Source organism: Armigeres subalbatus, chromosome 3 (assembly GCF_024139115.2).
Source record: "Armigeres subalbatus isolate Guangzhou_Male chromosome 3, GZ_Asu_2, whole genome shotgun sequence".
In the NCBI taxonomy this organism is placed as follows: Eukaryota; Metazoa; Arthropoda; class Insecta; order Diptera; family Culicidae; genus Armigeres; species Armigeres subalbatus.
In genome coordinates this window covers 232179498-232207212 of record NC_085141.1, presented here as the reverse complement: position 1 = coordinate 232207212, position 27715 = coordinate 232179498, and the positions used below count along the sequence as shown (strand labels likewise).

Below are 27715 nucleotides of genomic sequence, written 5' to 3'. Positions count from 1 at the left end.
AATGAATAATAATAATCATTTAAATGCATTGCAGCATATTTCCAAAAAAAATGGATTTTGAATTTTTTTTCCTTTGGGAAACATGGAGAAAAGGGGGGCTCCGTAGCGTAGTTGGCTACACGTTCGCCTTACAAGCGAATGGTCATGGGTTCGATTCCCAGCCCCTCGACCAAACCCTCGTCAGTCGCCGGATGCGCAGCCTATACGGTGGCGTATTAAGGAGCGACCTTACCGTTACGACTGCCTGATGACGACTGACAAATTGTTCTTCTAGGAGGCATTCCTCCAACGTATTCGGATAAATGGCAACTGAACAACGCAACGATCATTGGATTCACGACACGGACAAATGGACACAATGGACTCACGGTGAAATGGACCAGAACAACAACAATGAATAATGGAAAATCTAAAAATATATTCTGTGAGGATTCTGGCGGCAGAATACCACAGTAGATCTCGGCACAGTAGCGGTTGAGTAACACAGAGTGCCTACCAAATAAATAAAGGTAAAAAAAACATGGAGAAAAAAAAATGTTTTTTAATAACTCCGGAATGCAAAATTCCAATAGCGAAAAAATAGGCAGGATTCCGCATCGGCAAGCAAGTTGAATAAGGCTAAGTAAGTAATTTTATATTTATTCGTTGCTCATACTCTGATTTTTTTATTGGCGATTTCCTGATTTTTTATAAAAAATTTCTAATTCTTTATAAACATTTTATTTTGCTGCCTAGCTCAGTATATGACTCGGACTTTAGCCTAATATGTTGTGGTTTTCTATTAATTTTTATTTATTTATTTGTGAACAAGCTTTTTCTACCTCGAAGTGTACTTATTTTGATTTGTTTAAAAGCATCAGATTTGTTCGAAACCCCCAATTAATAAACACTAAAATGCTTCATCAAAAAGATTGACAATAAATACCTATCGACTAAGCAAATATTACTTTACCTTCTTTACGCAATATATCACATACCTACATGCGAAAAAAAAGCACGCTCGACAAAGCAATCTTTTTGGAACCATTCACATTTCAAACCCCGGCACTTTAGCAAACCAAAATATTTTCTCCGAGTACCGCCATAGAATTTTCCGGTTATACTACAATGCGAATATAGATAGATAGGTACATAAATTTTACCGGGCGACTGCTGCGTGGACCAGCATGGATGTGTTTGTTAGCTGTTTCCATCACTCCATGGATCCATCTAGCGCTCTTGTCGGCTGTTCCGATTCAATATGCCGATACATACGGGTTTACTATTTTTTCTTATATAGTAGGAAAGGAGCGGAGAAATTGAAGTTTACCTCATATTAACTTGATTTTACGAATATGGGATCTCATAGTACTACAAATTTCCATTCCTTTGTTTTAAATATGGCGAATATGGAAGATATGGAACGAAAAACCGGAGCAATAATTTTTAGTAATTTTAAAATCAAAAAACGTATACTAAATGGTGTTCTTCCTCATATTTCATTACGAATAAAACGCTGTAGAAAATGACCCATTAAGTATTTCTATTTTTTTTTTTAAATTAAGCTAGAAGTCAGTTTTTTGAAAACTGGAAAAAAATTGCGTCAACTGAGAAACAGCATCGCAAACACCTGGAAAATTCTTAACTCTCTCATCGAGTTTCTGAATTGCGGTTCATCTGTGATACTGACTACGAATTTTATTCGCCGTTTGTTAGCTTCTTTCGTGTTAGCGTGTTAGCGCAATCGTGCACCCTCCAAAAACGCTCAGAGTTTCCAGATGATTATTAGAAAGCCTTATTTATTAGTCCATTGAAGTAGTAAAAAAGGGCTATGCAGTATTTACTATATGTTGTATTCAGCGATGCAGCCGATTTCTTTTACTAAAAGTTATAAATTAAATTTCCTACTGAATAAATTTTAAGTGGAATACGAAATATGCATCTATTGATGCAAAAATTGTAGTGGAAATAGATTAAAAAAAATCATTTCTATATTGAGAAACTACATAATTCCCTTTTGGAAAACTTTCGGAAAAGAAACATTTTTAAACCAAATATTTAGCACCAAATTATTCGATTTAGACAGACCAATTCTTATTTCCTAATGATCTATGCATTGCATGCATTCATCTCTTAGTTTCGTGTTTTTTTAACACTATCATCCTTATTTAGGGGCCCTCCTCAGCCATGAGGTAAGATGCGCGGCTACAAAACAAGACCATACTGAGGGTGGCTGGGTTCGATTCCAGGTACCCGTCTAGGCAATCGGTTTGAATAGTGTCTCGACTTCCATGGGCATAAAAGTATTATCGTGTTATCCTCATGATATACGAATGTAGAAATGGTAACTTGGCTTAGAAACCAATCAGTTAATAACTGTGCTTAATGAACACTAAGCTGCGAGGCGGCAATGTCGCAGTGGGGGGATCAAAGGTGTGCGCCGCCGCGCCGACATTTTTGTATCGGCGCGCCGCCGTTTAAAATTCTTCACGCCGCTGATCTAAAATTCGACATTATTGTTTCAAAAGAGCGAAAGTCGCAAACGTAAACTTTGGCTTCTTCTGTTTATTCCAGGAAGATTAGAGATGTCTGGCGGTATTTCCCACTTCCGTTTGATAGAAAGCGCGGAGCGCCACCAGTTCCAAGTGGTTGTTAGCTGGGAGCGGTCCTAGTTGTTGAGGAATTTGCAGGAAAAGGCATTGTTTACGTTTGCGACATTGGCCCTTATGAAACAACAGTGTCGAATTATCCACGTCGATCGAAATATAAAGAAGTCCGCGGAATTTGCAGTAAATGTGTCGAATTGGAATTTCAGTAGAATTTCCTTATTGAATCCTACAACGTCACTTTGAAACTCCATAGAATTTTGCATAAAATACCAATGATTTCCTTGAAACTTTCATACAATTTTTCGTTGTAATTTCGAAAAGCTCTCGTGAAAACTAAGAAAAACTACAAGTGGAAAATGCGAAGAGTTTCCCATTAAAATCTAAAGAATTTCTCGTTGAAATAGAATTTTAAACGGAAAAGTATCGTTCGGCAGAAAGCCATTTAATCTAAGGCCACAAGGCTGGAAGTCTTTTGGTCGAACAGTTCCTTTGGCTGAAAAAAAAACCGGGTGGTCGAATAGCTCAAAGGACATAGCCTCAAAGGACATTCGGCCGAAAATGTCGTTCAGCTGAATTGGTCATGTTGACCATTTTCAAGACATTAACGGGAGATTCTTTTGAATTCCGCCGAAAAAAACTAATGAACTTCCCCAGAAAGTTCTTCAAGTTTTTTAAGAATTTTCATTTGAAAAATATTTTCAAATTTTACACGGGAACTATTTTGAAATTTGGAATTCTCAATGAAAATTGTTTGGAATTTCAGCGAATATTCACGAAAACATGTTCCAAATTTCTACAGGGTAATATTCGGAATATCCATGGAAAGTTCCTGTTAAGTTTCTGTTGAGTATTCCTCGAAATTTACACAAAAAGTTCTTCATTATTGTAGGAGATTGCGACTGGTAGAAGGTATGTTTTATTGTTGGTTTTCTCAGTATAGATTAATAAAGATGGCTAGTTTGGCATATCCAACGACAAAACAGAAAATTCTTTGGAATATCCGTAGGAGACTCTAAGAAGTTTTCACGGGAAACATTCTGGAACTTTTATGAACAATTTTCCTGAATTACCACGGAAATCTTCTCAGAATTTCCGTGAAAGATAGTTTTAAACGTATATTTCAACAAAAACTTCTTTGGGTTTCAAAGGAAAATTATTCGAAGTTTTTTTAAGACTTTCTTTGGATTTCTACAGAAAATTCTTTATCACGTTCATTAGAAATTCCTGGGAAATTCCATTGGCCGGAAGTGAAATACATCCGTACTAGTAATTTGGTCGATAAAGCCATTTGCCATAACAGGTCGTCTAGTCCAAATGTCATTACTAAACGGGTTATATGGTCAAAAATGTCCACTTGTTTGGCGAAATGACCTTATTGTCAAATGACCCTTGGACAAAATTGCGTGTGGTCATTCAATAATGACGTCACAGGTTTTAGTGGGTGAGGGGGTCTAATATTTTGTGACAGTACATATACTAGGTATACAAAAAAGCGTTACAGAGGGGGGAGTCTAGAAATCTCAGACCCGTCGGGCTAAATTACATTTTGGGCCAAATGGTTCCTTCTGTAAACGATCATTCCAGCAAAACGGCATTTTCGGATTGATAACCAATTCAGCCAAACGACCTGTTCAACTATCAGTGAGGCTATATGTAGCTTTCGGCCAATGGAATCTCCCAAGTATTTCTTATGGACAATACGAACATTTTTTCCTGATTATGGATCGACTGTACGTTTTAATTATATTTGTTGAACAGCTACTCAGTCTTAAAATTATTACAACGAGTTTATTATTTACCCGACGTTTCGACATGGGGATTGTGTCTTTTTCAAGGGGAAAATATGTTTGTTGTTTGTCGTTGTATGTTTAGTCAGACTAGAATGATAACACTGCTTCCGAAGTCATATACGGAAAATTAGACAAACAGGCGGTGCAAGTTAGACTACACATACGCAACAAACAACACAAAAGAAAAAGACACAATCTCCGTGTCGAAACGTCGGGTAAATAATAAACTCGTTGTAATAATTGTAAGACTGAGTAGCCGTTTAATAAATATAAGTACGAAAATTTTACTGTAGAAATCCAAAGAAATATTCCGAGCAATTTTCCGTTGATATCCAAAGATGTTTTTGCCTAATTCTACATTCTGAACAATCTTCCGTGGAGATTCTTAAAAAAAATCCGTGGGAATTTCGGAGAATTTCTGAAAATTCCCGCGGACATTCAGAAGATTTTTTTGTTTTATTTTTGAGTATGCCAAACTAACCGTCTTAATTAATCTATAATGAGAAAGCCAACGTTGAAACATCTTTTCTACCAGTTGTAATCTCCTACAATGATAAAAACTTTCAAAATGTACAATATTTTACATTTGGATAACAATTTGGATTTTTAGGAATTGTAGATTGCAGAAAATCCTCCTGAGAATGTTGGAAATTTCGTGGTATGTTTTGACTATTCACAAAATATTCTGCGACCGCAGCAGAGCAATGCTGAGCGATTTGAGAAGAGTGACGGGGGGTAAAATTAAAAATGATCGCAATGCACTTTATAAATAATTCTTCAATTATTTCTGAAAGCCCTCTGTACTCTATGTACGCATATGGTCAAAGCAGTATGAATTGCCAAATATCCATAAGATTCCTAAAAAAACTCTTAAAATTTTAATCAATTTCCGAAAGATAGAATAAACGTATGCAAATCAAAAGGAAAATGTATTTTTCGTGAACCCACGTACATGAACTAGTTGGGTCAATAAAATCTAACTCTAAAGTGAGATGGCCAATGGTAAGAGTCGTTGAGCCTTTGGCCGAGATCAACATCGGCCCTATTCGGATCAAGAAAAATTCAAAGCCAGTTGATGATTTGAAGGAATATTAGTGGACTTAGTTACATAAACAAAATCCAATTCTGTTAGTGGCCCAAATCGCCATCGAACCTACCCCAACAAACATTGGAAGCTGGTAAAGCGTTTAACTATTTAGTAAAACGTAAAACATAGACTTCTTCAGTCAAAAAACTAGTTAATTTAGCTTAATTTGTTTGTTGAGACTAAGATCAAGAAAAATTCTACTCTGCAGTTAGTCAATGGTTTTAAGACACCATTGGACCAGTTGGTTCAATAAAATTCATCTAGGAACTGGCTTGATCGATAATCGGAGTCGATATTGGATTTAGTCGCATCAAGAAAACCTCAACGATTGAGTGAGTTGGTTGAGGACCAAAATTAGGCTGACCATACGTACCGTATTCAACGGGACAGACCCGTTTTTTGGACCTTATTTTGTTGTCCCGTCATAGTCTAGAAAAACCTCAATTTGTCCCGTTTTTTCATTGATTTTTGCAAAGAGCTCCGAAATATTATTCATACAAATTCAATATTTTAGACAGGAATTTAAAACCAAATACAAAGAAAGTGAACGAAACTCATCAAAAAAATGTGAGATGTTATGTTATCAGTGTTGCTTTTAAAGGAATGCTATCTTTGCCGTTATGTATTTTGCATGGATCGACTTTTCTTAATATTTTTTAACAGTGAATGACAACAGGTGATAACGGGAGATTTTTTCATACCTTTCATTTCATCGACTTTTTTCTGCTGATTCCGAAGGCATTAAAATTTGGCAAATTTCATCAGTGGCATGTATATTTTGAAAATCAGGTCACGTCAATAAATGAAGCGCACTGAAAGACATTCTTATTTCCAGATTAAATTTGTTTTCGAATCTTTTTTCTTGCCAATTAGGTAATTCCATTTTTTTTTCAAATTCTCTTTACCACATAATTTTCAACCGCTTGATTTTTTTTTTTGAAATATTATCAAAGTCTTTCTGAATAATTCGGAATATTTTGAAATCATCCACTGTCAAAAAACAAGAACAATAAAAAATAATTTATAAATCAACCGAACAAAATCGAATATAAGGTAGTTTCAAACCGAGATTTTTTTTCGGATTTCGGTCCTCACGTACTTTGAGGCTAGTATTTCGCTTACTTATATGAACGGAGGATTTATGGGATTCTATTGTAGAAAATTAGAATTTCGGCCCGATAAAAAATACAACGGTGCGGAGATCTGAGAGTCCGAGCTGTTAACCATCCTATAAATTAGCCAGGATTCGTGTTACATTTCGCGACGAAATTGCATGAGTCCCGCCTTTTTGAAAACACATGGAAACAAAATCAAAGGACAAGATTCCCGAGGTGTGAGGCTTATTTTAACGTCATTTAAATCAATTTCGATCAAAAAGGACTGTGAATTGATTAGATTTGACATTTTTCATATGCGCCAACTCTATTCATGGAAATAATTAAAATTACATTTTATTAATGTTCTTTCCTTGTTGAGGTTCTTGTTATTCTTATCCGCAGAGTTTCCCTCACTAATATTAACAAAAAAAAGGGTTTTAGCACGTTAGCACAATGATCCCACCCTATTGCTTTTTTCGTTATTGACAATTTTCCTTATCTGTCTGATGTCCTCATCGGCTATAGGCAGGGTACTTTGACTATTTCTTGTTATCTTCAATTGTTCAGAATTGGAAAAATCCCATAAATTTTGAAATTTCCACTTTTTTTAATCTTTATTAATTTGTTTTTTAAAACAGAAATTTCCACTGCTTTTGAATGTTGTCACAAGGTTTTTTGACATGTCCCGTTTTGTAAGTGCGTTTGTACCGTTTTTTCACCGAAATGGTCTGGTCAGCCTAACCAAAATCGACATTGGACCTATTCGAATTAAGAAAAATCCAATTATGGAGTGGGTTTGTCGGTAAATTGGAAACACTACTGAGCTCTGTAAATTGTTGAGTCAATAAAATATAATTTTAAAGTGAGTGGGTTGGTGATCGGAGTCGCTTTCAGAAACAACAGGACTAGGGAAAAATACAACTTTGGACCAATATCTGATAGATTTTAGGAAAAATTTGTACTAAACACTGACGACATAAAGGACGTTCTTCTCCAATCATGCCAATCAACAATTGAAATTTTTTCAACTCTTATAGATTTCAATGAAGAAGTCAAATTCTATTACATAATATTCAATGGTTTTGCTTTGATTTCCTATCAATGTGCTAGAACAAGATTGACATGTTGATGTGGAAATGAAGAAATATTTTTGTTTGCTCTCATTATCTCATTACTCAAAATATTTCTCCTAACTAGTACAATTGTACTATTTCCCATATGGGTTGGCGCCCTTAGCTTCCTCCAACCGCATGCTTCAGCGCTGAATACAATGCAATTATAAAGATTTTTCTGTTGCAAAGAATACACAACAGCAACTCAACTTTTTTCGAAAGAATTTCTTGTGAAAATCCTGAAGAGTTTCTTATGTAAATTCCGACAAATTTTCCAATGAAATTTAAAAAAATCTCTAAACTTCAAAGTAGTTCCCGTGGAAAATCCTAAAATAATTTTCAAACAAATATTATCTAGAAAAATTTCCCCTCAGATTTATCCGGAGAAATTCAAAAGATTCTTGAAAATATCGTAAAAAATGCAAAAAAAAAAATCTTAAGCGTAATAAAAAATCGCCACGCCAATTCACGCCGCCGCCGGCTAAAATGGCCTTCGGCGTGACGCCGAAAACGCCGCCACCGCCGGCCAAAATTCTGACAAACGCCACCGCCGGCGTATATCGGACCGGCGCGGCGCACACCTATAGGGGGGATGTGATGCCAATGAAGAAGAAGATTATCTTCATTTACTTTGAAACATTTTTAGTTATTATTACTAAGTTATTAAAATTAAGGATACAAGGATCTGATTGTTGCAATAAAAGATTGCAACGATTTTTGTCTAAAATTGGAAATTATTCTATTGGACATGTACTGCAATGATTCAATATTAGAAATTCTATGAAGTTCATATACCAGGGCCAGAATGTCTGCTAGAAGGTTTCTTCAACTAAGAAACGCTCGGCGGAAAATTTTAAGTTGAGTTTTTTTATAACTTTATATTTGTTTCTTAGTTGTTAATGTTAATATAAAATATCTTCTTCTTCTTCTTATTGGCATTACATCCCCACACTGGGACAGAGCCGCCTTGCTGCTTAGTGTTCATTAAGCACTTCCACAGTTATTAACTGTGAGGTTTCTAAGCCAGGTTACCATTTTAGCATCCGTATATCATGAGGCTAGCACGATGATACTGGGAAGTCGAGACAATTTCCAATCCGAAAATTGCCTAGACCGACACCGGGAATCGAACCCAGCCACCCTCAGCATGGTCTTGCTTTGTAGCCACACGTCTTACCGCACGGCTAAGGAGGGCCCCAATATATAGTTGTCCAATCCTAATACATTTTCATTAGTTTCTATATGATAACTGAAAAATTGACCTAATTGTTTTATAATACAATTTCTAGATTTTCTATTGAGGTTCTTCAATGCTGGGTAAATAAACTCCTCTGGTTCAATTCTTGCTAGTCTGGGTTCGATGCTCAGTAGTTGTCTTCGTTGGAATCTCCAGATAGTTCTCCAGTCTCGATGCTCCGCTGCTACAAATCCAGGGTCTGGTTTCAAACTTCGACAATGGAGAAAGATCGCTTGAGACGTTGGTGTATTTACCAAATGAATTGGTAATTGAGTCAATTCCTTTTATAATTGAGAGATGTGGCTAAACGTGGCTGGAATAGGGTTGTTTGGATTTTGTAATAAACTACTCAAGAAACAATGATATGGAAATGCTAATATCATCTTCCAAACTTGGACGTACATGTTCATGATAGCATTAGAGGCGAAAGTATAGAATTGATAGTTCCGTTAGGATACGGCAGGCATGAAGAATGTTTTTATAGAAGTCGATTTGAAAGCGAGCGGAGGGCAATATTTGTGATGGCACATATCGCACGACCTTCCTTCTGCCAAGCTCCCGTATGAAGGGGGAGGGAAGAATATCAGTGTGGAAGTTGATATATCTCCACTGGCAAAAGGAAGGTGGTTTGACTTGCTCATATGCCATCGCGTGCGGAAGGATTTGCTATCGACGAGTACTGTCTCCAAATTTCTAATTCTGCCATCAGCCCTTCATACGGGAGCTTTTGAAGATATTGGCCACTCTTAGTACTGCTTGTTCATTTTCAAGAAACATGGAAATATCGTCTGCATACGCAATCAGCATAGCGTTGGGAAATTGTTGCGCTATAGTGTCAAGTAACGGTTGGAGGTACAAGACGAACAGGTGCAGGTACAGTGAATCTCCCTGTCGTACGGAACGATTGATTTTGATTCCATTCGATAAGTGTCCATTGACCAAAATTTTCGAATATGACTCCAAATCTGAACGAGTGAGTCGACGAAATTCGAGTTGAAATTCATCCTATCTAATGTTTGCTTCAAAAATTGGTGGCTTAATCGATCAAACGCATGGACCAGATCGAAGGATACTAGCAGCGAACTTCTATGTGTATGCTTCAGTTGACAAATTTTGTCGTAGATGCGACTCGTTGCTTCAAAGATAGTTTTTTTCCCCGTTTGAGCATTTTTGAGTGTCAGATAACACCAATGGTAGCAGACAATGTAACCTTTGTTTAAGAATTCTGGCTAACACTTTGTAGTCAAAAAAACTCTTTAGGCAGCCCATCGCAGCCAGAAGATTTCCGAGAACAGCAACCTTTTATTGTAGCTAGCACGTCGTTTTGCGTAGCAGCTCGCATCAAATTTTAATTTGCAGAGTTGTTCTCTGGAATTTTCCTTAACGGCAAAAAATTCGTTGAGTACTCAGTGTTTGCTGGAGAGTATAAGTTTTCAAAATAGGTTCGTAACATCTCTTTAATTTGAGTTTGATCGTGAATTTCAGTGCTAGGGAGTGAGTGCTAGTAATGGACCCCTTAATGACTGAAATTTGCTTCAGTCGCTCCGCTAGAGCGAGCTTCTTGATAAATTGTAGTTCTGCTGTACCAGATGAAAATCGACAGGTACCAGCAACATGTTTCGTTTATAAAACTAGCCAAAACATTAATTTTAACTACTGAAGCAAGCATTTTAAAATGATGTTGCTAGCATGCCTATTATGGCCACCCCTGGGCCCATAATACGCAACGTCAGGTTTGTTTATATACGTATCCAGCTTTCCACGCTCGCCATAATGGCGGCTGCTATAAATAAATCTGACAGTAACTGTTTCCGACGCTGACCTGTAATCAACGCTGGTCGTATCTATGCAACCATTTTCACATTGTTTATTTATTGTTATTAAAAAAGGCAAGACTTGAAGATAATGGAAAAAAAATGTTGTAACAAGCTTTTGATAATTGAAAACTAATTCCAACTGTGCCAAAAATATGATATACATTTTTGTTTTAGGTTGAAGCTCTAGTTGAAGTAATTTTGCGATACAACAGTTATTCCAATAATACGCAAGGTGTGACTCCTGTTAATGTGAAATTTTATGTTATACGACGGCTCCAAACTCAGACATGTCTAAATGCAGCACAAAACTGAGATTCTAATGAAACACATCAATCTAGGAGAAGCTTGATGATTAGCTAAATGCGAATGTGCAATTAATTAAAATCACAAAACTTGGTAGTGCTAAGATCGGAGTGATAAACCCTGACGTTGCGTTGTTTGTATCAAGCTCAATGAATAGCCGTCTTCCATTCAACACAGTTCCGTTCAGTTGATATTATTCTACTTTTCTAAGTTTCACCAATTAATGAAATTAAATTGATTACTATTAATTCCATATATAGAATTGTATTTACAGTATTACAGACAGTAAATTGTAACGAAATCAAGAACAAAATAAAATAACCAATGAATACTTTATTTAGCCATATTAAAAAATGAAATGATTATTGTAAAGGAAGTCATATGCACGACGTAAGTTTAAAAGTTGATAATAAAATGCGAGGCATAGCCTGGCTGGATTATTTTTCATTGGGTTGATTGGTTTCCGTGAGATTGAACAGCTATCCCTCTGAAATGTTAGTTATTTATTTATTTAATCAGACTAAGGCCGAAGTGGCCTGTGCGGTATATAAGAGTCTTCGTATCGAGTCGCATTATCTCTTATATTGTTCGTAATGATTGGTTTTCTAGGCGGCTTATTGGGCCAGCGCAAACCTCCTGTCTCGTCGGAGGGCCGTCGTGTCAGGGCTGTTTAGCGTCCCACCTAACACCAGGACTTGGGCTTGTGCGCTTTGAGCGGCACACGGTCGCTTTGGTGGGGCCTACTTGCGGATACATGCAGCTTTTTATAGAGGTTTAACAGGGCCCACTGTCAAACCCCACCACATCCTAGGCAAGCCCCACAACTCGCAGATGGCCTGGGGAGGGATCGTCAAGCCCTTGGACATAGTCCCTGCTGCCCGCTGAAATGTTAGTAGTATAGTATATTCGGGTGGTTTGACTGTACTATTGACTACTCGCATGTTCTATGAACACGGAATCACGATATCAAAAGCTAATGGTTATCAAACACAGGTCGGTTATTGGTGATGAGCTCATAACACAATGAATGCGCATTAGTGGTTAGCGTAGGGAACATAACTAAATAGCATCAAGACAACAAATGCTTAAACATATTGAAATTATATTCTAATTGAATATCAGTACTGCTGGCTCTGCTTCGTGATATGTCCGGGCTTGGAATCATTTTATATAGCAAATCTCCACATCTACAGGAATCACACAGCGCGTATTTGAATTGTTGTTGTATTGGGGAACCACTTCAACCTAAAACGGTAATGCTGGTCATATATTTGCGAAACAATAAATAATCTAGTTTTTAATTATCAAAAGCTTGTTGGAAAAACTTCTTTTTTCGAGTCTCGCCTTTTAGGATAACAGTAAAAAAAACAATAGGGGTATACACTTAACAGCGTAGGTTGCTGTGTATCTGATTATAGAAATGTTTCACACTCAATCACAAGGGACATATTTCAAATCGCCTGTGAAACATTTCCATAAACAGATACACAGCAACCTACGCCGTTAAGTGAATCCCCCTAATGTGAAAATGGTTGCTGAGATACAACCAGCGTCGATTACAGGTCAGCGTCGGAAGCAGTTAGTGTCAGATATATTTATAGCAGTCGCCATTATGGCGAGCGTGGAAAGCTGGTATCCCCCCATTTGATTTACATGTTCCATCCCCACATGTTCCTGATGCCTATTACGGACCCCCCCATTGTGTGCTAGTAATGGACCCTTTAGTGTATGTGCATAAGAGTGGCCCAGCCTAGTATGGGGAGAAAAAAAAGTCGTCGGATTCTACGGGGCACCCTCCAGGATTTTGCCTTTAGATAAGAAAATCATTCTCTGAAAATTTCAGTCTGATCGGTTATTGCATAAGCTGGCGCAATTGATTTGAAGTTAATATGGGGGTTTCAGCCGAAATATATGAGAAAATACTCCTCTGTTACTATTTCGTACAGGAAATTGGATGGAAGAGCCCGATTGAGCCCAGATTTGCAGAAAATGAAGTTAACATGCCCATGAACAATTCGACATAAAATTCTACTATTACTAAATAAACATTAAATCAGTTTTTGGCTGATTTATTTGGAGTTGGGTTGAGTATTTTGAAATTCATTAATTGCCATGAAAACATACGCATGCATTCAAAGGTGTCTGCGATGCGTGATTTCGCGCGCACTGAAACATAAGTAACTGCACGCGCGCCACAACACATATCGTAGCTACCTTCGATTACATGCGCTTGTTTTCAAGGCAATTAATGAATTTCAAAGTACCTAACCAAACTCCAAATAAATCGTTGCGCGTTGCGTTGCGTTGTGTTGTAACGGAGTATTTCGTAGATTGCATACTGATAGCTGTCATGTATATTCTTTATCTTTCTTACCCCAACTGCTTATGGATTACTATTTGGGAATTAATAGCAACCCAATTGGAGGTCCAAAATGATAAAGCATGAAAGCTACCATTGCTGGCCACGCCCATCTTCTCCGTTACCAGGCTTGCCAAAAACTCCTCGCCGAGTAGAAAATGAGCAAGAGCAAGAATTTTTTTGAGGAGCAGAAATAAGCATCAAAACTCACAACATTGTGCATCATTAAACCCGAACTTGTGCGTCGCAAAACAAGAGCGAGTATATCTGTTCATCTTTTTCTTGTGGTGCGTCACTCACTTACACTCACACTCAAAACAACCTCCAAGATTGTTTTCTCATACAAAGCGTCGCTCCGGAGGATCAATGAATGCTCTTTCGCCCGACGCCTCACTCACATCAATGAGCTAGACTTTACTAAGGTGGCGCAGATCAGCACCGCGTGTCACTAGTTGTCCCTTTCTCCCTCCCGTTGTTCTTATGCAATGGAAATAGTGACGTCACTATTTGCGTTGCATAAGAACAACGGGAGAGAGAAAGAGACGACTAGTGACACACTGCGCTGATCTGCGCCACCTTAGTAAAGTCTAGCTCCTTGCACTCACCCCGGGTAGAGGTGAATAACAAACAAATAACATAATGATAACAAATTTTGCTATGATGTCAGATTAAGTTATTCTTATGTTATTCAAAAATAACATAAAATAGCATCCCAACAACAAGTTTTGTAATAATAGTAAAATTAGTTATTTATATGTTATTGTAAGAAAGAGCAGAACGACAAATGAAGAACACATTTTGCAATCATAGCAAAATTTGTTATTCATTTATCATTTGCATTTTCAACATCGATGTGATCATTTCACATTAAATGAAATTTTCATCAATAATAACTGATTTTGATATTTTCTTTTCTTCAAATATTTTGCTATTGGTTTGTTATTATAATAGCAAAATGAGTTATTTATGAGTTATTTGCTATAGCAATGTATGTTATTATTTTTGCTATTTTAGCAACTATATCAAACAAACTAATATCAGATTTTGCTATTCAGTTATTCATATATTAATAGTAAAATTTGATATTATTTTGCTGTTTTCTTCTACCCGGGACATGTGTTTTTGTTTTGCTTTTCCTCACTCTGCGTTTTTGTACCTCTGCTTTTTTACGCTTCCACTCAATTGTGAGGATACGATGGTAGCATTTTGCTGATCATGATGTTATTTGACTCTAGCGAGGGTGAGGAGTTTTGTCAAGCTTATCCGTTACTAGGGAAGGGAAGGAAATGATGATATGACATCTACTTAAAGAGAGGCCAGCGACTCACCGACGCCCTCATAGATGTCAAGGAGTTGGATGGTTGGAAGGGAATATAGTTTAGGAGTATCACCATAAGCAAATGATATGATAAGATTGAATACACGTTGGGAATGACCATGCTAAGAAATTTATGTCATTTCATTGATGATTTTGCTGGGATGGGGCGAAGCTATTAAACTTGCCCTGGCTAATAAGCCTAGGTTTAAGCACCATTGATCGCTCTCTGAAACGAGAAAGAAAGTTAAATATTTGAATCGCTTCCCCCTTTTTGTTTCTAATTGAAATTGTTAGGGAAATATTGATATCTGCATATGTTTTTGTAATGAGCGAGATTCAAACATGTAACTAGACACGTAGTGCATCATGAGCGTCACATCACCGAGAACATGCGTACTAATGTACAAACTGAGTGAAAGAAAGTAATATTCAAGGCTGACATTTACCGGATTGAGCGCATAATAGATTAAACAAGTTAAGGCATTCTCGAGGAGTGTCATTGAATATAGCAGTCATGTACAAAAAGTTTGAGTATACGAAAATTATGTTTGGTGAATTTTCTTAACAAGAATACACTAAATTTTGCATCGGTGCATCATTCTAAATCGACAAATTTGCTGTTACACAATTTGTCAAAATAATATTGCCATTATATGACTGCCTTGTGGTATCCTTCATCTACTCTTACTTCAATTTTGATGAAACAGACCAAAGAATTTGATCCAAGCGTCTATTGAGTTTTTTTGGTAGAGGAAAAAAAATCACGGTAACATGACACGAGATTTTATTTTTCACGTTTGCTCAAATATCCTTCTATTAAATGCACTTACTAAATTAGGATCATGAAACCGTTTAGATGGTGCAAAATCAAAGGGCAGGCTTTTTCGCGCAGAGGACAATAGTTACTGGCTAGGCAATATTTACAATCTTGAGTGTCAATTCAAGATGAATCGGTTTAAATTGATGTGAATATATTAATCAATTGTTCGAGAATTCGCAAAAATACCTAGAAACTTCATATAAAAGTAAGTAAAAGGAAAGCTCTCACCGGATTTTATCCTTCTACGCCTCCATGGGATATCCTCACTAGACTGCTGAAAAACACAACACTCAACCCAAAATAACACAAAGTTTTTTTGATTGGCTCATATGAAACGGAAAAATGAGCACACGCGAATGAAGTTAATTACCACACCACATTTTTTAACACCGGTTGGCGCCGACTCACCACCAGCCGAAACTTTTTTAAAGATGCAAACGAGCTTAGCCAAAAAATCAAGCACCTAAAATTGACGTCTTTATTGGCGCACGGCCCACTACGATCCGCCTTTGCACTTGAATCATAACCAAACTCCAAATAAATCAGCTAAAAACTAATTTATAGTTTATTTAATCATAGTAGAATTTTATGTGAAATTGTTCATGGGCATGTTAACTTCATTTCCTGCAAATCTGGATCGGGATTGTCCATCCAATTTCCGGTACGAAATAGTGACAGAGGTGTATTTTCTCATATATTTCGGCTGAAACCCCCATATTAACTTCAAATCAATTGCGCCAGCTTATGCAATAACCGATCAGGCTAAAATTTTCAGATAATGATTTTCTTACCCAAAGGCAAAATCCTGGGGGGTGCCCCGAAGAACTTTTTGTATCCTGAGCCAGTCTAATGTGCATTTACAAATTGATTAATTTAACTAAATTCTTCCATCCCAGTCCATAACAAATGCATAGAGCTGCTGTCCTGTTACATAAAGCAACTCCTTCCGACGGAAGTTTGCAGGAAATAGTCGATTCCAGCGTTTTATTTGGGCTTTTGTTCAAGGGGTCTACTATACGCACGAGGTCAATTACTAGCACTCACTCCCTATCATTCGCCTATGGCCTTGTGCAATATTAAATAATGATGTTGGTTCCCCAGAGATGAAAGTTTCTATGTTTTTCTCGGAGAAATTTCTTTGAATTCGTAGCATCTGTACCTTGATGTGATTGATCGTCTGAAGTCCGTCTGGATTCCCGTGGTAATTGTCGTTCGCATTCCTTAACAAAGAACGATACAACTCAATTGTATCATTGAACTCTCGATAGACGATTGATGATTTCCACTTTAGAAATGAGTTCACCTTTGGCTTTGCATGACTGACCCACCATTCTGTCCAAGATTGATAATTTCTTCGTGCTCGTTCGCAATACACCCACTTTCTAGCTAACTCATTCATAACTCCTGTATCCTCCAGATCATGAGGCTGAAGACGCCATATACCCCGGCCAGAGGGAGTTCCCAAATTTTGAAGATAAATGCGCATCACGACCACGTATGCTTTGTGATCCGAAAATGAGGTGGCCGCGGAATGTGTTGTGTGGATGGATTTGGTATTAGTATAGGATCGAGCCGCGATGCTGTATTTGCTCGGAAATAAGAAAATTCAACTCTGTTGCCGTTAAGCACTTCCCAAGTGTCTGCAAGCTTTGCTGCATTGATAAGGCGTTTACTGCCGTGAATCGCATATCTGTCCCATCTTTGCTGGGTTTCCTATGCATATGGGACAAATATGCGATTCACGGCAGTTTACACATAGGGCTTATACTATTAGTTCCAGTTGCGTCCTTTGCATTTACTACTACGTTAAAATCGCCACCAAGTACGATTAGATCCGTAGAATGGTGGAGGTAGTATGAGATGGAAGTGTTGAAAAAATCTTCCCTGGCTGCTCTGTGAGAAGCGCCAGCAGGGCATAAATGTTGATGAACGTAGTTTATCCAATTCTCACTGGTATTATTCGAATGTCTAAACTTTTCTGAAAATTATCAACCGCGCTGATCGCCATGTACGTTGAAAATTATTCTAAATCCTACCAAATCAAGTTGTTTATTCTGTACCTCTTGCAAAAATATAATATCTAAGTTTGCCGAACGTGAAAATGACCGTAATGCATCAATTTTTGTCTGGTTAGAAATAGCGCAAATGTATATAAGTGCAATTTTGTAACTTAATAAATGCATCACCCTAATTGTTTTTGAAGAATTCGGGGAAATTCTCCACTTTTGCAAGTTAGTGAAAAAAAATATCCAAACTTTTTTTGCAATCTACTACAAATGACACGAAGGCTTTGCCCTTTGGCAGGAAGACACGTGTCATCTGCAAACAAAGATTTTTGACAACCTGATGGTAAATCAGGTAAGTCAGAAGTAAAAATGTTATACAATATGAGCCCCAGGGGAACACTAGCTCTTACGGGTAATCTATCAGATTTCGAATTCTGATAGTTTACCTGCAGTGAGCGATCTGATAAATAATTTTGGATCAATTTAATAATTTTCAGAGGAAAATAAAAATTCATCAATTTTACAATCAAACCTTCATGCCAAACACTGACAAATGCTTTCTCTATATCAGGAAGAGCAACTCCAGTCGAATATCCTTAAGATTTGTTGAGTCGAAATAAATTCGTAACTCTTAAGTGGAGAAAAATTGCTCATCAGCAAAAATAGGGGAACTGTTCCGTTTTCAATCTCACTGTACATATATTCATCTCATCGCGAAACAAAGAAATACGGCACCAATTTCGCCGCTTCTTTTTGCTAACATGCATGCTCACTGCTGAAAAAAATCACAAAAATAATAAACAAATCAAATACCTTTTCATTGCTTTGTTTTTCGTAGGACCAATATCGGAGCTATGAGATGAAATCCAGGAGCCGTAACCCTATAAGTGTCATTATTATTAACCATCATTCTATTTAAAATAATATTTTCAAACAGTTTGCTTATTGGAGAAAACTAATTTGGCGATAACTAGAAGCCTCAGCTGGATTTTTGTCCGGCTTCAAAATTTCAACAACTCTGGAATTTTTCCATTTATCTGGGAAGTATGCGAATTGAAAACATTTGTTAAATAAATTAACCAAAAGTATGTAGAAAATCAAAATAACAAAATACCTCACTCATCTAAATTAGTTTCCAACGAAGGGTTAAAAATATTCTCTTGATTGAGAATGTTTTCGAAGCTCCACGTAACCTGATCCTCAATAGGACTAGTGAGACCTAGACTAAAATTATGGGCACTCTCGAACTGCTGAGCAAGTTTTTGAGCCATTTTCGCCATTTGTTAATAATATTTTATTTCCCTCTTTAAGCGGTGGAATTGGCTTTTGAGGTTTTTAAGAATTTTCGTTAATTTCCAAAATGGTTTCGAACTGGGATCCAACTTCAAGACATTATTCTCAAAGTTGACATTTCTCGGAAGAGCGAAACGTTTTTTAATTTTATTTTGCAAATCTCGCCAAATAACTTTCAAAGTTCTTAGCCCAGCGGTAAGACGCGCGACTACAAAGCAAGACCATGCTAAGGGTGGCTGAGTTTTATTCCCTGTGCCGGTCTAAGCAATTTTCGGTCTGACAATTATCGCGACTTCCCGGGCCATAAAAGTAACATCGTGTTAGCCTCATGAATGCTTTAAATATTCGATTATTTTTTTATGAAGCCCATCTTTGTCACTTCACTTCTAAACATATTCATATTCGGCTATGCACCCCATCAATTTTCAGAGTGAATATGGGTCAGTGAGTATTTATTTGAATATCACAAATTATCAAATTATCGTAAAACTGAACACATGTTCTATGATATACGTTTTATATAAATCCATATCATCTCTATGATAATAAAATGTAGAGTTGATTGGGTTATAATTTGTTTCTTGTGAGATTTCAAACGTCACAGGAAGGAGATGAGTGGATGAAAAACAAGTTGGGCCATTGGAATATTGAATAGTATAATATCCTGCAGAACAATCGGGTTCAAGCAAAGGTCGTAGCGGAATCAATAGGTTCTTTCAAATCTACTTTTTTCTTCTTCTATGGCTTTACATTCCAACAGGAACTTGGCCGGATTTTTCAACTTAGTATTCTATTAGCATTTCCTCAGTTATTAATTGAAAGCTCTTTATGCCAACCATCGCATTAATATGTATCTTGTGTGACAAGTACTGTGGATACACTATGCGCAGGGAATCGAGAATGTTTCCCACTCGAAAGCATCCTAGACCGAACCGAGAATCCAACTCGCCATCTCAGAATTGGCAATCCTACACCTTTACACGCAAGGGTAACTGGAGAGCCGATTTGGCTATCAATAATATATCGACACTTTGATTAGAAAATTGACCCGATAAAAAGTATGTACCTATATATTAACTGGCCATCGTTAAAAAAAATACAAATCAAATATCGATATTTCGCAGTATCAGTACGTCCCTAGATAGAAGTCGATATTTGGGTTTCTTTTTATTGTAAACAACAAAAACTTATGGAACTCGCAAGTGTTTCAAGTCAGCCCGTTTGACGGTACCTACAACATTATATTAATTTATTGAGCCAGGCACAATTGCACTTACCTTTGTATGTGAGCGCGCCGGGACTTCTATGGCCTGAGATGGCATGTTCCGGTGATATATGCCTAATGGGAGGCGATAGGGTTGCCGAGAGGGACTTGCTTCCGAATCCGCCGGGACCAGCGCCGGGCGTCGTACAGTGGAGCGAGCCCGAGCCCCTCACTACCAAAGAGCTTACCGGAACGAACGCCTTCATAGGTTCGTTCTGTTTGCGAACTCGGCTGGACATTTTTCTTTTCTTAATTTCTGCTCGTTTCACTGCCACTTCGGGTTTCACTGCACTGCTGCTTCACTTCTTGTGCTGACGACGAATTTCACTTGCACAAAATTCATCCGCTTCTCTCGAGATAAATTTTCAACACTTTGCACCCTTCCGATTACCGATATTCGTATACCGTCCACTCGCGTATTATTTATTACGCATTCTTATCGATTTTAGGAGTAAAACGCGAAAAGATCGGCCAAACTTAGCTGAAATATTACATTTTTCTTTAGGATTTTTGATTTTCTGCACAACTTTAGGAGTGAATCTGATTGGCCTTTGTTCGTCGTTCGTCTTCCTTCAAGCTCAAACGAAAATGGTGAAAAGAAAAAAATCTTGACAGATGATATTTATGAGATGCGAGCAACTATTACATGAATCTGTAGATACAATTTACTGTAGTGTGGCAAGTAAGTCCGGCGAAACAACCATAAAAAACCCAGATTAATCCACCTAGCGGTGATGGTGCCTTTCTCGACCTTCGTAAAATGTGTGTGCTTGAAAAAAGATGAGCTAGTGGCTAGGAGTAAAAAAGACAAATTTCTTTGTCCGTTCTATGAAAATCAGATTATTTATGGCAAAGATATTGTAGATCCAGTTGAAAACCGAAAATCATATTTTGTCCCATTTCCGGTGCAGTTGCAACATCCGGAAATGCGAGAAAATGCGATTTCGCGGGACCTCGGTTCGGTTTTCAGCTTGATCTACAATATGCTAATAAGAATTTCGACATTTTTGTTTCCTTTTTCAATCTTTTTGACGTACATAACCCTGTTTTATTTCACCCAGTCATATATTTTAAGGATATCACTTTTGGATGTTAGTTGAACTGAAGCTCCGACTACACAAAAAGAAAACGTAAATGTCATTCCCATCACGCGAGCGGAGGGCAATATTTGTTATGATATAAATCTCATGACCGTCTTTCTGCCAAACTCCCGTATGGAGTGGGAGAGACAGAGACATCATCTCAGTTCGTCGAGCTGAATCGATTGATATATAACACTATGGGGGGTCTCCAGGCCTTCTGTAAAAGTTTGGTTTTTGGAGCGAACATACAGCCTTTTCGTATAAAAAGGCTAAAATGGTGTTTCGGCCATAACTTCCGATCCCATAGTCCGATCTAGCCAATTTTAAATAGGAAACAATAGGAACGGGATTCTGCGTCGCACGCAACTTGTTGCGTGTGAATCGATTAAGGTTAGGTGTCCGAAAAATAGGTGACATTTTTTGTGATTTTTATGAAAAAAGGTATTTTGGTCATAACTTCCGATCTTATAGTCCGACCTGTCCAATTTTCAATAGGAAACAATGGGAAAGGATTCTGCGTCGAATGCAATTTGTTGCGAGCAAATCGGTTGAGAATAAGTGCCTGAAAAATGAGTAACATTTCTTACGCAACATTTTCGTATGAATTTGTATTTTGGCCATAACTCTCGATCCCATAGTCCGATCTGGCCAATTTCAAATAGGAAATAATGGGACAGGATTCTGCGTCGAATGCAACTTGTTGCGAGCAAATCGGTTGAGGATAAATGTCCGAAAAATGAGTGACATTTTTTACGCGATTTTTTTGTATGAATTTGTATTTTGGCCATAACTTTCGATCCCATAGTCCGATATGGCCAATTTTCAATAGAAAACAACGGGACAGGATTCTACGTCGAATGCAACTTGTTGTGAGCAAATCGGTTGAGGATAAGTGCCCGAAAAATGAGTGACATATTTTACGCGATTTTTTCGTAGGATTTTGTATTTTGGCCATAACTTCGATCCCATAGTTCGATCTGGCCAATTTAAAAAAGGAGACAGTGGGACAGGATTCTGCGTCGAATCCAACTTGAGGCGAGCAAATCGGTTGAGGATAAGTGCCCGAAAAATGAGTGACATTTTTTACACGATTTTTTCGTATGATTTTGTGTTTTGGCCATAACTTTTGATCCCATAGTCCGATCTGGCCAATTTCAAATAGGAAACAATGGGAGAGGATTCTGCGTCGAATGCAACTTGTTGCGAGCAAATCGGTTGAGCATAAGTGCCCGATAAATGAGTGACATTTTTTACGCGATTTTTTCGTAGGATTTTGTATTTTGGCCATAACTTTCGATCCTATAGTTCGATCTGGCCAATTTCAAATTAGAATCAATGGGACAGGATTCTACGTCGAATGCAACTTGTTGCGAGCAAATCGGTTGAGGATAAGTGTCCGAAAAATGAGTGACATTTTTTACGCGATTTTTTCGTATGAATTTGTATTTTGGCCATAACTCTCGATCCCATAGTTCGATCTGGCCAATTTCAAATAGGAAACAATGGGACAGGATTCTGCGTGGAATGCAACTTGTTGCGAGCCAGTCGGTTGAGGATAAATGCCCGAAAAATGAGTGACATTTTGTTGAGTAGTTTTGCGCACACACACACACACACACACACACACACACACACACACACACACACACACACACACACACACACACACACACACACACACACACACACACACACACAGACATCACCTCAATTCGTCGAACTGAGTCGATTGGTATATAACACTATGGGTCTCCGGGCCTTCTATAAAAAGTTTGTTTTTGGAGCGATCATATAGCCTTAGAAAGGCAAAAATGATTTTTTTTTTCTATAAAAAATTTTATTGTGATTCTCGAGATATTTTAGGGTAATTAAATGCCCAATAGTGGACACCCTAGTGCGGTAGTATAGCGGATTGTGTTAAAATAATCCATGCTTTCATTTCGTATCTCCGATTATTATTTTAACACAATCCGCTACTACCACAATTCGCTCGGCCCCGACACCTAGTAGCGAAATTTTGCTATTCCTGGCAAAAGGAGTGGAAATTTCCAAAATAATAATTTTGCGTGATATCTAATATCAAGTTCTGCGTTTCCTCATCACGATATATATATATACATAAAACACTCAAATACTCGATGTTATTCTTTGAAATTAACATTTTAAAGTCTGACTGAATTTGCCCTATAGTAGACCCCCTAGGGTTCCATAATAGGAAATTGCTTCCCTATAGTCGACACTTCATTTGATTTTCATGTTTCGTTTCGGGACGTTCTTCTTCCCTATTATGGACCCCCAAAATATTCCTATAATGGACACTCTCGTGTTTATTTTTTATATAATAGGACAGGGCCAAAGGTGCTGGTTGAAAGAGATGGCGACACAACATTTGTAGTAAAATTTATTTTCTTGTATGGACAAATCACCCGTTCTCACTAACTTGATGCGTAGTGATATGTGACCTAGATAGAAAAGTTACAAATATTTTTCTGATTTTTTATACCCTTATTGCATTTTGCAACTTTAAACAATTAATGAGATCTGATTACAGCTCCATACTAAACTCAAGCGGTTTACTACAAATTTCTTTATGACTGCTCTCCACCTAGAGTGTACAAAAGTAACATTCATAACTTACGCCATTCAACAACAGTTGTCACTGCTGTATATGCAAAATCACATTGATACAAATATGCAGCATCGCCACCTCTCGCTTGATAGTGTCAATTTCTCAATTTATACCAGCAGGTGTACTAGTGTTGTTGAAATGATTTGAAAGGGCCTCAAGCAGAATTTTAGCCAGAATGCCACTGCCCTAATAAAAAAGTCCAATAGAATTACAACAGATATTATTGTAACAATACAATAAATTTAATTGTGATTGCAATAAACTCTACTGTTGCTCACAATAGCACAACAATTAAAAATATTGTTTGCTACCATAAATCCTATTGTAAATGGCACTTTTACAATAGAAAATAGGGGTTGTTAGTTACCGTAACAATAAAAATATCGATTTTTCCTCGAACAAATTTTTTCCATTACAATAGAATTTATTGTAATTCTATTGTCAACATTTTTCTGTCAATAGATTTTATTGTACCTTTATTGGAACAACATTAAAGCAATTTAATTGATACAATAGAAAAACAATAGAATTCAATGTTCATTAATAAAATGTATTGTAATTTTATGATATTTTAATGTAATTCTATTGTATTTTCTATTCGGGTGGTCTCGTTCTATTGTAAAAAATCATCTAATTTTACTTTCCATAGAATTTTCAATGCATGTAATCAAATCATAGGACTGTAAAGTAGGTTCTCCCGATGGTATTTCATGGCAAAATGTTTCCATTGTGCTGTAATAATGAAAAAATGACTGGAGGGTCCACTATTGGTTGGGGGTCCACTATTGGGCACTTTACCCTAGCATTTTGCTCATTCACCTCTGCCTCGCTTATTGGATTATTGTCGCGCTTATCTTTTTCTAGAATGCTGCGGCGGTCTTACACTCACAGGCTCGACTGCGAAGGTAAACGTCAAGATAGCCGCCGTGCTAAAAGATAGGCAGAATTTTCCCGCTCAAAACAAAACCACGTGCTTTTTGCGAAATGACAGCAGTGTTTGATTGTATCCAGTTTTCCGCGAGCGGTAATGGCCGCCAGCTTGCCTGCGGGTCAGTCTCTGATTTGTCGTTTCTGGAGGTCAACTGTACCCACCGCTCCGAGCATTTTGACCAATGTTGCATATAAGAAGGTGCTGATTCGGTGAATTATTCAAGCCTTCTTATATACCACATTGATCAAAATGCTCGAATGGTGGGTGCAGTTGACCTCCAGAAACGTCAAATCAGAGACTAACCCGCAGGCAAGCTGGCGGCCATTACCGCTCGCGGAAAACTGGATTAGTGAGAGGCAATCGGAGTCACTGATGGAGAGTGTCACACATGGAGAGTGTTCATCATGGCAAGTGCATACGGTGGGTGAGATTTTCATTGACTCTATTGTGTTTAGTGACCATTGCGATTATCTGAGAAGCAATCAGCAGGCCGCAAGCCGCAGTATTCTATCTTATCTCGAGATGCATAATACTAGGTAGGGTGCGACGCTTCGGTGTCGATGAAGATGTGCATGAAGCAGGCGCCGGTTAAGGCTATCTTACACCTCGCGAAAATTTTTGATCCCCGTGCATTTTAAATAGGGCCGAGATTTTGATTTTCCGTGCCCGAATCACGAAAACATCGCATATGTAAAAATGCATGGGGAAAAAATCCGCGGACCAAATTTCAAATTCTAGAATTTTTGGGAAGAGTTTTAAAAACTTCTTCGTATGGTTTCCCGTGGAGATTTTTTCGATTATCATCCTTCTGCTTCTTCTTCTTCATGCAACACACTATAATAAAAATCCGCACATTTTTATTGGCAAAAATCTAAAGAAATTCACAAATAAATTTTATGGGTGCGTTAATAACCACCCGCTATCCAGTTTTCCGCAAGCGGTAATGGCCGGCAGGTTGCCTGCGGGTTAGTCTCTGATTTGACATTTCTGGAGGTCAACTGCACCCACCGTTCGAGCATATTGATCAATGTGATATATAAGAAGGCTTGAATTCACCTAATCAGCACCTTCTTATATGCCACATTGGTCAGAATGCTCGGAGCGGTGGGTGCAGTTGACCTCCAGAAATGTCAAATCAGAGACTAACCTGCATATATGTGGAAACACACATAACCGTTATTACCTAATAACCTTTATGTGAATTCTCCTATCCAGTTTTCCGCGAGCGGTAATGGCCGCCACCGTGACTGCGGGTTAGTCTCTGATTTGACATTTCTGCCACCTGCACCCACCGTTCGAGCATTTTGATCAATGTGGTATATTAAAAGGCTTGAATTCATTTAATCAGCACCTTCTTTTATGCCATATTGGTCAGAATGCTCGGAGTGGTGGGTGCAGTTGGCCTCCAGAAATGTCAAATCGGAGACTAAAGCCCCAAACGCAATACAACGGAACGGCGACGGAAACGGAAAATTTGACAGTTAGCCCATATATGTTCTGTCAAATTTGCCGTTCCGTTGTATTGCGTTTGGGGCTTAACCCACAGGCAAGCTGGCGGCCTTTACCGCTCGCGGAAAACTGGATAGTCAAAATTTATGTGTGCCACACATATTGGATATGATTGGATTTTTGTCAGTGCATCAAAGCGCCAATCCGGGATGTGCGGGGCTCTTTTCACTAGAAATACTAAAATAATGCTACGTTTAGACAAGGCAAGTGAATTGAGCAAGTCGCTTGAATCAAACGCGAACTGAACTTGTAAACACCTTAATTCAATTCACTTGAACGAAAAGAAAGTTGAACTTGTTCAACTTTTGGCAAGTCAATTGAATTCAACTGAGTTGTTCAATTCACTTGCCCTGTCAAAACGTAGCATAAGAGATCGGTGAAGACGCCATCCTGTTTCCAATCGAACCGTCAAAAGCGGTTCCAATTCGACTTGTTTATTTTGCTTCCAAGCAAAAACTTCAAGTGATGCCAGTATTATTTTCACGATTTCATGCATTTTCATATACGTTGCCGTTTCGACAGTTTTTCACTCCGCCGGTCTCTGATTATACACGGTTAGATGGCTTTACCCATTAATGGGTACTATGTTATTGTTGATATTATTCCCACCGTGAAAAATTCACCCATTTTCTTGAAAAAGTGCCACTACCCATTTTAATGAGTAGTGGCGCTTTTTAAAGAAAATGGGTGAATTTTTCACGGTGGGAATAATATCAACAATAACATAGTACCCATTAATGGGTAAAGTCTTCTAACAGTGTAGGGTTGCTACTTACACTTGAGGGGGTTAGAAGCAGAGGGGTGTAAGTAACATTTTTGTCAAAATTGAGTTAACTATAGCAAAAAATTCTTTGGTTCTAGAGCTTTGCGGCAATATGTCGATCTAGTTTGTACGATGTTTATAATAAATGTGAAAATTCACACAAAATTAGTAATTTTTTGAACCTTCATACGATTTGTATGAAACGAAAAAATATTGAAAATCTTTGCACCCATTTTTCTCAAAACTAAGTTTTTGTCACTTACACCCCTTTGTGTTTGACCCCCTCACTTGATTTTGGGTAGTTTCAGTTCTCCATATGTGTGCATATTTTTGACAGTGTTATTAAAGATGTGAACTGGTATATTTGTTTGTTTTCGTCTGTTTTTGCGAGACGGAAGCAAAAGCAGAATAGCAGTAGCAAAACAAACAGCATGAATTCGTTCCGAGGGGTCCATGAATTGATCAGTTTTATTCCAATCATTACCGTTTTGTTACATATAGACATCTTACCTAATTAGGTCGAATTAATTATGAAAAGGTGTTAAAACCTTTTGAATTCAAATGCATATTAATCAACATATTTCAACATTTTTGTGTCAAAATCGTCAAAATACATCCTTGCTAAACGTATAGAAAATATACGCATATTAATTTATACTTTAGACGTTTTTAAAAAATACGCTTTTTTATTTGACTTTTCTCTTTTCTGG

General features: G+C 37.7%; 1 protein-coding gene across 1 annotated transcript in view; it reads right to left on the bottom strand.

Annotated features, from left to right (window-relative positions):
* Positions 1-20689, bottom strand: part of LOC134220788 (protein FAM117B-like) — a 39595-nt gene extending 18906 nt beyond the window's left edge. Inside the window, exon 1 of the mRNA XM_062699889.1 lies at positions 20105-20689. Coding sequence (XP_062555873.1) covers positions 20105-20330 — 226 coding nt within the window. The 5' untranslated portion in view covers positions 20331-20689. The remainder of the gene's footprint in view (positions 1-20104) is intronic.
* Between the last annotated feature and the right edge of the window lie 7026 nt (positions 20690-27715).